This window comes from Ceratotherium simum, chromosome 8, assembly GCF_057802395.1.
Source record: "Ceratotherium simum simum isolate JZ-2026a chromosome 8, ASM5780239v1, whole genome shotgun sequence".
NCBI classification, from domain to species: domain Eukaryota; kingdom Metazoa; phylum Chordata; class Mammalia; order Perissodactyla; family Rhinocerotidae; genus Ceratotherium; species Ceratotherium simum.
This window is the reverse complement of record NC_141907.1, coordinates 49,104,600-49,122,144: the sequence shown is the minus strand read 5'-3', so window position 1 is coordinate 49,122,144 and position 17,545 is coordinate 49,104,600. Positions and strand designations below refer to the sequence as shown.

Sequence of the window (17,545 nt, the reverse complement as noted above, 5' to 3'; positions counted from 1 at the left end):
AGTAAATGAATTTACCTGAAAAGTAAATAAATGAGTTTTGCTAATCTAAAGGTTTGTGTCTTTCAGGAAAAAAAATCTTTAAAAGAAATTCTATGGCAATTGGGAGGAAGAACCGCTCAAGTAATATTTTAAAGTAAAACTTAAAACTCACTGTACAGATAAAATATACATCCTGTAATTTATTGCATCCTAACCTCAATCATTATTACAAAAAAGTCCTTAATCTTTTATTTTTTCTTGCTTAAGATTTATCATTTTTCTTGTATTTTGAGGGTAGTTTATTACAAACAGCACTTCCTTTTAAAAATGAAGTCACTGAAACATTAGGTCACCCAAAAAGAATACTTTTTTCTAAATATTTCTTTTAAATATTTCCCCATAATATGTCTTTTGCATTTCCTCTCTAAGGCCAGACAATTTTTCAATATTTTTTTAACCCTCTATGGAAATAGGTCAATAATTTCACTGTGAGATTATATGTTGACCTTCCTTTCTTTAAATGTGAAAGAATATAAGTGCTGCTACATAGACTCGCTAAATCTTTGCTATGCCTTCTAAACTATAATACACAGGGTGTTTTTTTGTTTTTTTTTAGAGAAGAATATTCTCCTTAGAGTAAATCAAATATTTTAATTGGTGCAACAGATATTTGAGACTAGTTTTAAGATGTTGTGCCTTTTAGTAGTAATTTAATAAATTCAAGTGCCAGCTAACTTTCTGAAAAATTTTTGTCACTGATAGAATCGGGCTCACAAATGAATGAAACGACAAGCATTTTTAAACCAAACATATGTTTCTAATAACACTCTTGTGTATGCAGTGCAGTGTTTTCAATGTAGATGAGGTACTCTGGTGACATCATCCTTTAAATTCTCTTTAGGTAAACCAGATGCTTGAATGTGTATGCAGTAAGAATACTGTTAAACTGTCTAGAGAGAATAGTTTAATCATCTTTAAGAATGTCACTAACACCCAACATGCGTATTTTTAAATGGGTATTTATATTGAAAAAACTGATGTCCCAAAATCTCTTCCAGACAATGCTCAATTAAACTAAGTGGTAAAAGTTGCAGAGTTTTTTAAAAATAAACAAACAAAAACTAATCTTGAAAACTGCAATTAAGATATAAGATTTCTATATACTAGCTTGTGATTTTGTGACCATACTACAAAATCAGTAGCATCAAAATTTGTACCATACTACCAATAAAAAGTTATAATTTATTTTTTATGTCTAAAAATAAGATGAAAAGAGACTGCTAAAGAAGTTTGTAGGTGAAACAAACAAAGAAACAAACAGGAAAGGAGAAAATAAGGGAAAAATAGTAAAGGAGAAGTAGAACTCAAGCTTCTTTGTCCACTCATGAAACCTTAGAGCCTAAAGATTTGACAAGTAAATCTCATCTCCAGTGGCTTTCTTATACATTCCATGTACACAGTGTCATGGGAAGAGATTAGCTTCTTATGATGATGTAATGAGTCTAATTGAGGTTGAAGCTGAAGTAATCAAAGTAAATTGAGTTGATCCAATGAAGAAGAAAAGTAAAAATAAATTCTAAATTTGATACTTGAGATTTTTATCGATGCAATCACATTGTAATTAATGATTTGCCTTGGATTTTACCCAATGAGCTTCCTCCTACCCTGAAACTATAGAAATATTAGAAAGAAAGTTGAGCAGAAGAAAGTACATGAAGTTAGAAGACGTTTAGTAATGAAAGTGTATCCTTTAATTGTCAATGGTAAAAGGAAATGAATAGCATTTGAATTATACATTCAAAGTTAAAATAAGTTTGAATTCATAGTTCCAAAGACTGGGCTAGATTTTACTTTTCTGAGGGTGTCACAGATCCCTACTTAATCTTACATATAATATAAAATGATAATTAAACATTTCAGGTGAATAATCTATCCTTAGATTCTGAAAACTACTCAGAATGTTAGAATGCTATTATTTACCAGTGTTTAGGATATCTTCAATTCCATGGTAATGTTAAAGGTTGGTGGCATCTCACTGCATTACCTTGAGGAAGAAAATAATAGAGTGAAACTCAAATTACCTTGCTCATAGAAGGAGGAATGATTTTCCTGATGATGATGCCGGAAGAAAGAACTGAGCATAAGTCTCTTGGCAACTTCTATGCTCCTATTTTGTCTTCATGAGGCACGTATTTTGGTCTGTTTGCTGTCTTATTGGCAAAAGGCTGGGAAAGAGGTCTGGTATGTTCATTCTGGGACTGCACAGTTCTCCCATTAACACGGTGAGTTAGTCTAATACAGAGAGGGATTATTAACAAGCCAATTTAGCCTTACATCTAAATTCACCTTTTCCAATTAGTCATGAGAGACATTATTGTGACATTTTGCTCTTTGTCTGACCTCTAAGTCTGTCTCTCAGATGGTTCCAAACATGAGAAACGAATAACTCTTGAAAAGAGAATAAAGAATTCAATGTGTTTTTATGTGAGATACGTTCTATCAGAATTTTTCGTCTTATGAAATCTATGAGAAATGAGAAACAAAATATTGAATCAGAATAACATTCTACCTAACCCCATGTCATACAGACATATTAAAGGATATTTGCAAAGTTCTTTAAAATCTATTTTTATGAGATCATGGATTGCCTTTTTCATTATTGGAATGCATAAATTTACCACAAAATTTCTAACCTGGAGGTTCTACCTCTAAAATGATGCATGAATTATCTATGGCAAATCTAAAATTAAATTAGGAAATCAGGAAGCTAAAGTTCTGTTTATGGAAGGGAGCTCTGCAAAAATATATATACATCTTCAAACAATGTCTTCCATGTTGACTTTTCTCTGCTTCCCTGTTTCTGACATAGTATATATACAATGGTGTAAAATTACATGAAGTCAACCTAAACAAAGGATCAAGTCAAAAACTCCAAATGGAGGTTATAACCAAATACAGGCAACACGTACTATTTTGAAGTTCCCCTTCAAGAAGGAGACCTAATGGCAATAAATATCTAACCCAAATCAGCCACACTTCGCTCAGTAAAATCAGGCTGACCAAAGAAGAAAGCTTCTTTTTCCAAGTGGCTAGCTAGAGTAAAAATGTTTCCAAAAGCAACATGAGAAAACTTCCTGTTATGAACCAAATGAAATTAAGTAAAGGTGGGCGTATAATAAGGTGAATAATAATGATAATAACTAATCCTTACTGATGCTAACTCTATGCCAGGATATATACATTTTCTCTTTTAATCCTCACAACTCTTTATAAAAGAAATGCAATTATTATTTCCACTTTACAGACCGAGAACTGAGGGTTAGGGAGTTGATGTAAGTAAGATGTATACAACTAGTAAGAGATTGAATCCAAATTCAAATCCAAGTCAGTTCAACTCCATATCCCAGGCTCAAGTTAAAATACATACTACAGCGATAAAAACAAAACAAAACAAAAACTAGCTAAAAACAGTTATATCTGTAGAAGTTCAGTTATGGTAGATCACAGTCCGAACATGACCAAATATAAACCAGAAAATCTGTGTAAATTATTTAGAAAAGTTTCTGGCATGAAATTATCATTAATAACACTTAGCTAATAATAATAATAATCATTAATAAGACTAGTTTTACTCCTAAGATATGCTTACACAAAAAGTAAAGTACATGATACCTAAGAGCTGAGATTTCCATTATCCTAAACAACTTCCATTTGAGTTATCCAATCAGTTACTTTTTTTTGGCAATTAATATAAATGAATCCTATTAGTAAAATTTAGAAATATTAGAAATACATTGTCAATTGATACATTATGCTATCCTTGATATATAAAATTGGAACTATTGACCCAAATTATTATAATCTGAACCTTAAATTGTTTGATTTTTCCATTAGTGAGAATGAATTTTCAGTCATTCTCTCTCTCATACACTCACTCTCAAGATTATATTATATTATATTATATTATATTATATTATATTATATTATATTATACTATATATATAACAGTTGATAGGCATTCTGCCAGGATGTAAAGGGATAACTGAGGAAGGTAAAGAGTTGTGTCTGGTTAGGAGTAAAATGTATCTTGAAATAAAACCAATTTTCGTGTACCTGGTCCTGACTTTTTAACAAACTAAAACAGTGCTTTTAATTTTTAACGTGCATACAAATCACTTAGGATCTTGCTAAACGCAAATCCTGATTCATAAGGGATAGGGTTGCCTGAGATTCTAAATTTTTAACAAGCTCTCTGGTCATACCAGCGTTGTTGCTCCATTGACTGCAAGGAGTTAGAGAATGCAGCCTCTGGCCATATACAAGAGACACTTACTAAATTGTCTTCCAGCATCTCTTTTCTGGGACTATTCCTTTCCCTCTGCATCAACACTGGCACAATGGCAGCCACTATGACCATACTTGATCATCATTCACACTCCAGGGGTGAGTCCTGAGCTCAATCAATCAGTTCCTTCTCAAATATTGGGAACTGAATCCCAGAGTCAATTTAGTATTTCTCAATTACCTAAATAACTTTACATAGCAAGTGTTGTTGGTCTTTTTCTACCTAGGGGAGGGAGAAAGAGAAAAACTCTCCTGCAATGAGGGAGAAAAATAAAGCACGATATACAGAGAGGAATGGACATGAGAGGCACCAAGAGAGTAACATAATGGATTCTTTAGTGTGTTCCCATTCTAATTCTATTCCCCAGGCCCAGGTATATTGCTGCCCTAATAAATTACCTTTTTGCTCTAGCTGAGTGGGTTTCTATTTCATACAACCTAAGGAGTGCTAACTTTATACTCTAATGTGTAATGTACTGTCTCTCTATCCCTGTAAAAGCACATGAGCTTGGGAACCATAATCACAGCCTCATTTATGTGAAGTGCTAGGAGTCTGTGCTAAGCAAGCACAAGCATGTATATAATAATATATATTACACAATGCACATTATTTTAATGAATTTTTGCATCAAATATATTATTTCAGTACATCTGTTACTTTAGAATTTGGTTCTAAGTAAATAAAGATAGTAATCATTAAACTTACAGATGTGCAATGATAGAAAAATCTATGAAGTGACATATAAGAGTGAATATTACATTTCCGTAAGCTAAGCAAACTGCCTTTTAAAAATGTATGCATTTCTCCCTTCAGAAGCTAGTTAATTACTATAATGAAAAATCTTACATTAAATGTGTATGTTGATTGCTAGCAAAGGCACCAGAATGGCATTTTCCTTTAGATAAAGGTATTTTAAACTACTCTGGTGCTTACATTATTATTCACAATATCTCTTCATATTTAACTGCTTAAAAGTTTAGCTTGATTAAGCAAAATGTTTGCAAATAAGCAATGTTATAAAAACATCTCCAGTTTTTGGGCTCTGCCAAATCAACTTCCTGTAAACATTCAATGATGAATTCTATAACTAAATAGCTAATAAACACATCTAACCTTAAATCTTAAGCTGAATCCACACATTTGTAGCAATCAGATCATTTCAGTAACACAGGTGTTAAAAGCTATCACAGAAACTAGAATCTAAAGGAAATATCAGACTTCCTATTCCTCAAGTATTTAGACTAACTGCAGTGCAAACTCAAATCCTGAATACAACCTATAACATTGTTTGAATAAATCACCAATATTAAATTCCAGGAGTGGTCTGTAACATAGAACTGGCTGTGTGAAGTAGTAACTCGGACTGGTCCTCAGGAGAATTTGCAGTCAAAATTTACATTGTACAGTTAATACATAAAAACTTGTCATAAGTTTATGGTAAAGTTGATGGAGATTGCTAGTACTTCCAGGGATCTGAGGAAGCAAATGAAAGTCTTCTCTAGAGGAGCAAAACTTCATCCTAGGACTCAGAGAATTTTCATGAATAATTTCTCCTCGAAACATAAGCAGCTCAAAGAAAAATAAATCAAAAAAGACTCAAAGAAATAAGACACTATGTGTAAAACCCAGCAAAACAAAAAATCAACAGCAGAAACAGACCATAAATTCATCATATATTCATATTAATAGAATAAAAAATATTTATACTGTTTAGAATTCAGGAAACAAAACACAGTTTGAATCTATCTTCAGGGAATTGGAAACAATAAAGAAAAACAAGCAGCTTTGAAAAAGACTCAAAGAGAACTTATAGAAATTAAAAATATGAAAATTGAAAATAGAAACTCAAAGAATGATTATAACGTCAGATTAGACACAACAGAGGGAGAGAGTTAGTACCATGGCAGATAGGTGAGAAGAAATTATAGAGTGTAGCACAGAGAAGAGAACTCAGAAACTATGAAAAAGACTGAGAGATGGTGAAAATAACTGAGAAAGTTTAACACAGATCTATTTGGTAATCCAGATAGAGAGAAAGAAAATAATTGGTAAAAAGAGCACAGCTGAGGGGCCGGCCCTGTGGTGTAGCGGTTAAGCTCGCACACTCCACTTCGGCAGCCCGGGGTTTGCAGGTTTGGATCCCAGGCGTGGACCTACGCACTGCTCATCAAGCCATGCTATGGCAGCATCCTGTATACAAAATAGAGGAAGATGGGCACACATGTTAGCTCAGGGCGAATCTTCCTCAGCAAAAAGAGGGAGATTGGGAATGGATGTTAGGGCTAATCTTCCTCACCAAAAATAAATGAATAAATAAAGCACACCTGAGAATATTCTATAACGAATGTAAGATGTCAAACAAATGTTTCAAGAAGTCTGATGTATCATTTGTAGAATATGTTAAAAGAAATCCACACACAGAAACACCGTAATGAAACTCTGGAACATCAAATAAAAAGATAAAATATTAAAATGTGATAGAGAAAAAGACAGATTATTTTCAAAGGAATGAAAGATAGACAGTTAGCTTTTTAATAATAAAAATGGAATCCAGAAGATAGGAGAGTTCTATCAAGTTTTCAAAGAACAGATCATGCCAAATATTATAGGCAACAGAAAAAGAGGAAATTCTCCACACTCACTCTACTATTGCTAGATATACCTAAGATTAAACCCATAAAAATATAAGAAAGGAAAATTACAGAAACGTTTTAATCATTAATATAGATGCAATATCCTAAACAAAATATTATAAAATTGAATCCAAATGTATTTTTCAAATAATATATGTTGGCCAAAATGGTATCACAGTTATGTGAGAATACGTTAATATTTTCAAATTCATAACTTAATTAACACATTAACAGGTTAAAGGGGAAAGAAGTGATCATCTACTTAGGTTAAAAAAAGTGTTTAATAAAATCCAGTGCCTATTATGATAAATATTATTAGTAAATAAGGAATAGAGTAGAATGTCTTTAATCTTATAAAGAGGATAGACCTAAGGTAAATATCACCCTGAAAGGGGAAACATTAGAAGAGTTCTCTTTATAGTCAGGACTAAGACAAGGATGCACGACCCAGTGCTTGTATGCAACATTGTATTAGAAGTCTTAGCAAGTGTAATAAGACAAGGGGGAAAAAAAGGAGACATAAAGATGTAAAGTAGGAAAGCTATAGAAATTTACATAGAAATCCAAAAAGAACTAAAATTACTACAAATAATTTAGTAAATTGTTTATATATAAAATTACTATTTAATAGTAATACAAAATTCATATCAATTGCATTTTTAATTACTAGCAATAACCTGAAAATACAATTAAACAGATATCAAAATTTATATTATTACAGAATATCAAGAATCTTTAAAAATGTTCAAGACTGCTAAGGGGAAATTTTTAAAAGCTTTATTAAAAGATATTAAATGACATCTAAATATATAAAGTGATGTACCATGTCCCTGGCTAGAAAGACTGATATCTGGAAATCATATATCTCCTGATAATGATCATATTCAATATAATTCCAATGTTTACCAAGGTTATGCATGAAACGTAATATAATTCTAAAATTTTATATGGAAGAGTTAAGGGCCAATAGTAGCCAGAGAACAGGAGCAAAGGAATTGTCCAAAGAGCTATCAGGAATTATTATAAAGCTACAATAAATAATACAGTGTAAAGTGACACATGTTGGTATATGACAGACGTGATCTTTCAGATTATTTGGGAAAGGAAAGATGTTTGAGGAAACACATCACTATCCACATGAAAAAAAGATGAATTTGAAGCCACTTCACCCCATATATAAACATAAAGTGCTTATAAATCAAAGACAAATGTCAAAAATGAAATGTTTAAAATGTCTAGTAGAAAAACCTATTTAAAAAGTTTTTAGATTTAGAGATATGGAAGTTTCTTAAAAATACATTTAAAAAAAAGAGTTGGGGGCCAGCCCTGTGGTGTAGTGGTTAAGTTTGGGCATGGTCCACTTTGGCAGCCCAGGTTCATGGGTTTGGATCCTGGGCACAGACCTACACCACTCACCAGCCATGCTGTGGTGGTGACCCACATACAAAATAGAGGAAGACTGGCACAGAGGTTAGCTCATGGTTAATCTTCCTCAAGAAGAAAAAAAAAAAAAGAGGAAGATTGGCAATAGATGTCAGCTTAGGGCAAATCATCCTCAGCAAAGGAAAAGAAAAAAGAGTTGACCATGATTAAGAAGACATAAATATAACTATATCACAACTGAGAACTGTTATTAATCAAAGACATACTGAAGTAAGTGAAAAATGTTATAAGGTGGGAGAAAATATTTGTAATATACATAACCAACAAATATTGAGATGTTATAAAAAAACTTCCACAAAACAATATGAAAAACTTTTAAATCATAAAAGAAATGGTAAAAAAAGGATCAAAGACTTTTCAAAGAAAAAAAAATTCACATTGCCAATAAAAACATTAGTAATGACCAGGGATATGCAAAACAAGACCACAGTGAAATGCCATTTTATATTCACATAATGACAAAAATTAAAATGAAAGGCCATTCCAACAGAAAGAAACAGACACAATTCAGGTATTGTAAGGGGCCAGAGATTTATGTAATTTGGAGTGCTCTCTCTAAGGAAAAAAAATAAAGAATAACTAATAACAAATTAGGTATAAAATTTAATATTTATTTAGAATGAGAAAAGAAATCATAACAAATTACAAGTTTTAAAAAGCTGATAAATGCCACAAATGCCTTAAGCCAAAACAAATAAACAAAACTTTAAAAAAATTTATTTTTGGTCATACCTATATAACAGTATTTCTCTAAATTTTTTGGCTGCATACCTTTTTACTGCTCTTCATATAATAACAATTTTCAAAATTTTTCAGTAAAAAGAATAGAAAGATAATTCTACTTTATAGTGTAGAAACGTTTCAGCTTTATGACTTATTATTAATAATATCATATAGATTTTTAAAGATTTTTGTCAAAATTAGGAAAACTTCTGTAAGTTTGTTTCATATATGAGCTATGAGATTTCAGGGCATTTAAAATTTTCTTGCGCAGAGAAATATATTAAAGGATTATGTACTCATTAATCAAATTATTGTCGATAGCCGTATTGTGTGGTATATCTTATGATATATTCATCAATGTTAGTATTTTGGGTCACATCAGCAGGAAATCTTTTTTTTTTTTAATATGAGCCATATCATCTGGAACTTACAGGACAAGATGCATCAAATATACTAAGATGTGTTCCTAGATGTGGAGTCGCATAAAAGATGAGACCGAACACACCGATGTATTTATTTGTAGCGTGTCTACAGGTTTGTACCCTACAAAACACAGGAGGTCTAATAGATCCTATTGTGTAAGATACTTAAAAAAAACAAAAAAAACATGTATTCATAATTGTACATGTGAATTACTGAGTATATACCTGGCAAGAGAGAGCTGCTGTTTTGACTAAGCATAGAGAAGAACCAAATCCTCTGCTTACAATTTTAAACCTCTTTGACTGGAAAAATTTTCCACAGATGAGTTCCAACATTCATACTTTTCAAAACTTATTTCTCCTCCACTTCACACATATTTTTGGTGCCAGGTACCGTAGGACAAGTTCATATGGCAGTTCATTCTCAGGGCCATAAGTTCTGTGCCGTGATGCCGGGTGACTCAGCACAATGCGCAGTGGGAGGGCTCCTGGAAGGCATTCCTACACCAACATGGCAAACAAGAATTAAATGTTTAGGAAAATAACTCTGTAAAACATACCCCTCTACATCTAAAGTACTTATCCCCTTAGCTGAACCCCCAAAATTCGCATGGCCACTCTATTGCCATCCATCAGGCAGGGAAGTATGACTGAGGAAAACTTGAATGGAAAAAGTAGTAATTAATCAATTACAGTAAAAGTACCTTATACTGCAAGTTTAACCAAAACGTATGGCTAATGAATACATCTCTAGGGCCTTTCCAAGAACCTTGCTACTTGTAAGAGAAGCATCTAGAATTAGAAAATAGAGAAGTTGAAAGTAAAAAAAATTTTTCAAAAGTTATAACCAGCCAAATTCTTATCAAATAAAGCAGGTATAGCTGTATAAATAATAGACAAATAGACTTTAAGTCAAAAAATACAGCTAAAGACATTTATTAAAGATAAAAGGTGCAGCTGGCCGGTGGCACAGCAGTTAAGTGCGCACGCTCCACTGCGGCAGCCTGGGGTTCAGATCCCGGGTGCGCACCCACGCACTGCTTGTCAAACCATGCTGTGGCGGAGTCCCATATAAAGTGGAGAAAGATAGGCATGGATGCTAGCCCAGGGCCAATCTTCCTCAGCAAAAAAAAGAAGAGGAGGATTGGCAGATGTTAGCTCAGGGCTGATCTTCCTCACAAAAAAAAAATAAAAATAAAAATAAAAGGTGCAATTCTCCAGAAAGGTACAGCCCTTTTAATTTTAGTGACTTTTTATATTCAGGTAATAATGAAAACTTAAAATGTGATAGGAAAAAATAGACAAATCCACAATGTGGCAAGTAAAATTTTCTTACAATCTTCTATTGACACATAATTCATATAACATAAAATTCACTTGTCTAAAGTATACAGTCTAGTGGTTTCTAATGTTCATAGAATTATGCAAACATAACCATCACCTAATTTCAAAATATTTATATCACCCCCCAAAGAAACACCATATACATTAGCAGTCTCACCAAATTTTCCCCTTCCCCTAGCCCTTGACAACCATTAATCTTTCTCTTTCTATGGATTTACCTATTCTGGACATTTTATATAAATGAATGATACAATACGTGGTCTTGTGTGACTGGCTTCTTTTACATAGCACAATATTTTTGAGATTCATCCATGTTCTAGTATGTACCAGTACTTCATTCCTTGTTATTGCTGGAACAATATTGTTATTTGGTTTGTTTGCATTTTTTGAATATTATGAATAATGCTGCTGTGAACATTTGTGTGTAAGTTTTTGTGTGGACATTTGTTTTCAGTTCTCTTGGGTATATCCCTAGAAGAAGAATTGCTGCATCATATGGTAGCTATCCTTTTAACCTTTTGAAGAACTGATAAACTGTTGTCCACAGTGCCTGCACCATTTACAATAACACAGGCAAGGTTTGATGGTTCCAAGTTCTCCATGTCTTTGTCAAAACTTGTTATTGTCTGTCTTGTTTCACTCACTTCTAGTGAGTGTGAGGTGGTATCTCACTGCGGTTTTGATTTGCATTTCTCTAATGACTAGCGATATTGAATATCTCCTTTCAGATGCTTATTTATTTGCCACTTGTATATCTTCTTTGGAGAAACATCTATTCAATTTTTTTCCCCATTATTTGATTAGGTTATTTAACTTCTTATGGTTGAGTTATAAGAGTTTTCTATATATTCTGGATACAAATTCCTTATGATTTGCAAATATTGTCTCCCATTCTGTAGGTTGTCTTTTCACTTTCTTGATTGTGTACATTAAAGCACAAACATTTTATTTTTGAAGTCTAATTTATCTAGTTTTTCTTTGGCTGTTTGTGCTTTGGGCATCAAACTAAGAAACCATTTACTAATCCAAGGTCATGAAAATTTGCTCCTATTTTTTTTTCTAAGAATTTCATCTATTTAGCCTTAAATTTAGGTCTTTGATTCATTTCAAATTAGTTTTTGTATATGATGTGAAGTAGAACACCAAATTTTTTTTCATGCAGATGTCCAGTTGTCCAGTACTGTTTATGGAAAGGCTTCTGTTCCCCCCACCTCCCCATTGAATTGGCTTGGCACAGTTGTCAACACCAATTGACCATAAATGTAAAGGTTTATTTCTGGAATTTCAGTTCCATTCCATTGATATGTATGTCAATCCTTATGCCAGTATCCTATTGCTTGTTAACTAGCTTTGTAGTAAGTTTTAAAATCAGGAAGTGTAAGTCTTTCAGCCTAGTTCTTTTCAAAGTCCGTTTTTGTTATTGGAGTCCCTTACATTTCTATATGAATATTAAAAACAGCTTATCAAATTCTGCAAAACAGGTCACTGGGATTTTGATAGGAATTAAATTGACTCTTTAGATCAATTTGGAGAGTACTGCCATTATATATAATATATATAATAAAAATATCTGTGACTATACTAAAATACGGAAAGTCTGTGAATCAAAAGACTTCATGAAGTAAATAAAAACAGTTACAAAATGAGAGGAGATATTTTCAACACATATAACTAAGAATTCATATCTTGAATATATAAAGAACTCCTATAAATAAATTAGAAAAAGAAATGAACCCAAAATAAAAATGGTACCAAAACCAAAATAAGTATTTTACATAAATAGATATCCATATGATCAATAGCCATATGAAAATATGCTCAACCTCATTTATAATCAAAAAGCACAAACTAAAAATAACATGAGAAAGTAGTACATGGCCACTAGGCTAACTAGAACTGATAAGAATAAGAATGGGGAGGAGGAGGATGGGGAGGGGGAGGGAGAGCAGGGGGAGAAGGAGAAACTATCAGTGTTGGTGAGGATGTGGAACAACAGAAATTCTCATGCACTGCAGGCATATTCACTTTTGAAAATAGTATAGAATTATCTAGTAAAATTGACAATAATTTGGCATTATCTAGTAAAAATGAAGAAAACATGAGAGATTCTTGCAAACATGCACAAAAAGACACACACTGGGATGCTCATAGCAGTATTGATGTAATAGCCCCAAACTACAAATGATCCAAATGTCCATCAACAATAGATTGGATAAATAAATTGTGGTATATTGATAAAATATAATGCTCTTCACCAATAAAAACTATCTATAGCGTATAGTGAATAACTATAACATATTCACATCAATGAGGATGGCTTCCACAAACATGAAATTTAGCAAAAAATAAAAGTCACAAAAGGATTAAGTATGATTCCATTTAAATACCATTCGAAAATAGGCAAAACAACACTATACTTTTTAGGGATGCACAAATAAGTAATGAAGCTGTAAAGAAAAGACAAGAGTTAAAAGAAAGAGATAAAGCAAGAAGGGGTATACAATAGGTATATGAGTTACCAGCAAGTTTCTAATTCCCAACCTGAGTATTGGTTAAATGTGTGTTTGCTTTATAATTATTCTTTAAACTATACATTTTAGGGACTCCTCTGCAAGTGTGAGAAATTTTACAACTTTAAAATGTGTAAAAATAATGTGTGGGGTCATATTACTCAGAAAAAGTCTCTCAGAAGGGAGGACATATGCAATCACTAGTTGAATGAGTGAGGGGACAGCAGTGATACAAAACCTACTTTCAACAGATGTTTAATGAAGTGACTTGAATGACTAATTGGAGAGTCATGGTGCAGAAAGCAGACTGGTGTCAGGGCCATAAAGACGTTCATTTGGACAGGTCAAAGAACCTATGTTTAATTGTTTCATTTTATTAATTAATTAGTTTCCCGTAAAATGCTTTATGTTTTCTTAAGCTCAGTACTCACTGAATGCAAAAGTAATCCTTGACAATATATCTATGTTTGTCTCAGATTTTATTCCTCCTCAGAGTTTAACAGTGGGTTATCTAATAGATGCTTGATATACATTGGAATGAATACCAAATTTGCACAGAGAGCTCCATTATACAACTACTTTCTATTATCTAATCTTTTTTACCTATAGCTAGGCTAAATGCACAGGATCATGTGAAATCATTTTTAAATGATTTTATTTTAATTAAGCCTGGTCCCTTAGTTAAGTAAATGTGTCCTTCGTGCTGCAAGGTGACCTCCTGCTAAAAGCATTCCATTCAACTGAGAACAAGGACACGTGGCATGTCTTCCTCTTGAAGGTAGTGCTCATGTCTCCTGGCAAGAGCACCACAAATTCAATTCCATGAAAAAGTAATGAAGTAGGAATGTCAGTACAATTATCTGCAAATGGTTTGTGTCTGTTCAGGTTTTTTCACAGTTCAGCCTTATAACTGCTTCAGGCTGATAAAATTTCTGTGCAGCAAAGCCTCACCGCATGATACTTACGTGAACTTTAACTCATAGCTGGCTTGTTTTTTTCCTCAAACAGACACCCAAAAGTCCTACCTACAAGATGATTTTGGTCTCAAAATTAGTTCCTAGCAATGAAGTAGAGAGTGTGCAGTTCACAATATTTAGAGAGACTTAAAAAAAAAAAAAAGCAACTTTTTGTTTACAATGTAGGGGTGGTAATCATGGAGTTGAAGATAGGCTGGCCAGTTTTTACTAGTTGTATGACTTGGGGCAAGTTACTTAGATTCTCTGTGCCCTGGCTTCCTCAAGTATAACAAGAGGCAAATAGTATCACCTAATTCTTAAGATTGTTTAGTAACTTTACATGAATACTAAATAAGGTAAAACTTGTACAACATTTAGTCCAGCATTGGCCATACAGTGTTTAATAAATGTTAGCTATTATCAGTAATGGTAAAAATAAAGAAAATTTTGACAGGATTTTATTCCATGCATATCTAGATTTGATTTTATTGATAATAACTCCTAAATACGTGTCTTTTCACCTACAAGTCTCTATTATACAGACAAGCCAGGGTTGCAGAATCAGTACGGAAAGGAGAGTGGTGGGCAGATTACTAAAATGACCCATAATGACCTCTGCTTCCCGTTGTTCATGTCCTTTTAAGATCCCCTCCACTCACGTGTGGGATGAACCTAGTGACCTGCTTCCAATGAATCAAATCGAGCAAAGGTGATGGAATGGTACTACTAAGATTAGATTAAAACTTGACTGCCATCTTGCCAGCACAGATTTCTCTTGTCTTCTTGCTTGCTCGCTCTGTTGAAGCAGGCTGCCATGTTGTGAGTTGTGCTATAGAGAGGTCCAAGTGAAGGAATTGAGGACAGCCTGTGCCCAACAGACAGAGAAAAACTGAGGCCCTGAATCCTGCCAACAACCTGGTGAGTGAGCTTGGAAGTGGACTCTTAGTCAGTTGAACCTTATGTAGACTGAGGTCCTGGCTGCCATCTTGATTGACTGCAACTTGAACCAGAGCACTCAGCCTAGCTTCACTTGGATTCCTGACCTAATGAAACTGTGAGATAATAAATATTACTGTTTTAAGCCACTAAAAGTTTCAGGGTAATAGTTTATAAATAAACTATAAATAGTTAGCTATAAATGACTAATATAAGGAGGAAGGATTTGAAACCTGAGCCATGTTTTCCAATATATCAAATAATCTTTAAAGGGGAATTAGGGAACATGAGTTAGGACTTTTATGTATAAACTCCAAAAGCAACTGTTTTGTAGACTAGATTATACTTACTCTGTTATTTTTAAAATATAAACCTTGCTTCTATTCCTTTTTAAGTATTCTTCTCCCATAAAAATGGATCCAAACAAAAGTTATTTTAGAAACTGTCTCTGTGCCCAACTGATGTATTTATGATATTAAAAATGACTACTTTTATGGGTTTTAAAGGCTTTATAAAGATTTATATATGATTTTCTGGAGGGAAATTGGCAATAAAAAAGAATAACAATAGTATATGAGGCAATAAGCTTTCAAGCTCAGAAACAAAATAATTTTTCTTTGCAGGCTTAGCAGTTAGCACGGAATCCGGCACACAGTACACACCACAGATTTGTTTTTCCTGCTGAATGAAAACAATTGAATTTTTAAACAAGAACTATATTAACAGAGCATACATGTTGGAGCCAGGCAGATTTTATTTCAAATGCTGCCTCTGCCCATCCCTAATAATGTGACTTCAGGCAAGTCACTTATTTCCTTAGAAAGTGAAAATTACAACTAAATTTCATCTAATAGAAAGAAAAATGCATGAAAAATGTGTTGAGAGGGACATAGTCCTTATAGACATGGAAACGTTATAAAAATAGCAATTTTAAATGAATGTTAATAGAAGAAGAGTAGACACACAGTTCAGTGAATCAGAATTAAATGTCCATTAATTAATCCAAGTACAGTTTTGTAATTTAAGAGTGACAAACATGGGATTTCAAATCATTGAAGAAAACAGAATATAGGGATAACAGTGTCTACATAACAGGATGGTTATGAAAAACAAAAGACATAGAATACTTACAACACATATGAATTACTATATTGAAATTCTTTAAATTATCTAACCAATTTGTTAATACAGTAAATCAACACAAAGACCACCAACCTGTTAGAAATACGTTTCAAGGATATAATTCATAGGAAAACGTACATGACGGCTTAGGACAGCCATGAAAAGAGCTCAAATTACCTCTTCCTCCTTAAGCTGCATTCATGAAAGGCAACATAAAACAGTGGTGTAAAACTGTTTACTTATTAGACTGCCAAAGATGAAAAGTAATGATAATATCTAACATTAGCCACGGTGTGGGGAAACAAACTCTCATAAACTGTATATGAAAGTAAATGAGAAGGAAATTCACCACTACCTACCAAAATTGAAAATCTACACATCCACTTTTCTAGAACATTCTGAAAAGGCGGTTCTGGTGGCATAATATTGGATTTTCCAAAGTCTATCATAAAAGGAGACAGAAATTAGGATAGCAAAACCAAAACCTCACAGCTAGCAACTACAATAAAAACGATGACAAAATATCCCAACAGGCTCCAAAATACAAGTAGACGGAGATAAACCACCAAAAACTATAAAACTGTATTGTATAGGATGTATAAGAGGGATAAGAATGAAGCAAATGGGCATCTGAATGACCTGAAAGGAGGAGAACCCCTAAATTCCAGCGGATTCTCACCAGAAAGCACAGCGGCTGAAGGTGGAAGAGTGTTGGCGCATTCCCGTTCCTGGTGAGTGAGTTCCACGTAAGATCTGACAGAACGGAGCAATCCGGTTTCTGTACATACTCAAAACTAACCAGTGAAAGCTTCCATCTAGGACAAAATTCTACCATGAGAAGAAATTGTTGGGAGCAGGACAGGGACAACACAGTCATCACTCAGTATCCGTAGGGGATTGGTTCCAGGATTCCCGTATATACCAAAATCCGAGAATGCTCAAGTCCCTTATATAAAATGGCCTAGTGTTTGCATATAAGCTACCCACATCCTCCCACATACTTTACATTATCTCTAGATTACTTATAATGCTAATACAATGTAAATGTTTTGTAAATAGTTGTTATGCTGTCTTCTTAGGGAATAACGGCAAGAAAAAAGTCTGTATATGTTCAGTACAGACACAACCATCA

The 17,545-nt window shown here is 33.3% G+C and overlaps 1 protein-coding gene across 1 annotated transcript in view; it reads right to left on the bottom strand.

Moving 5' to 3' along the window:
• Nucleotides 1-9,301: 9,301 nt before the first annotated feature.
• Nucleotides 9,302-17,545, bottom strand: part of ADGRL3 (adhesion G protein-coupled receptor L3) — an 812,769-nt gene continuing 804,525 nt past the window's right edge. Inside the window, exon 24 of the mRNA XM_087434391.1 lies at nucleotides 9,302-10,046. Within this exon, the coding sequence (XP_087290517.1) occupies nucleotides 9,970-10,046 (77 nt within the window). The 3' untranslated portion in view covers nucleotides 9,302-9,969. The remainder of the gene's footprint in view (nucleotides 10,047-17,545) is intronic.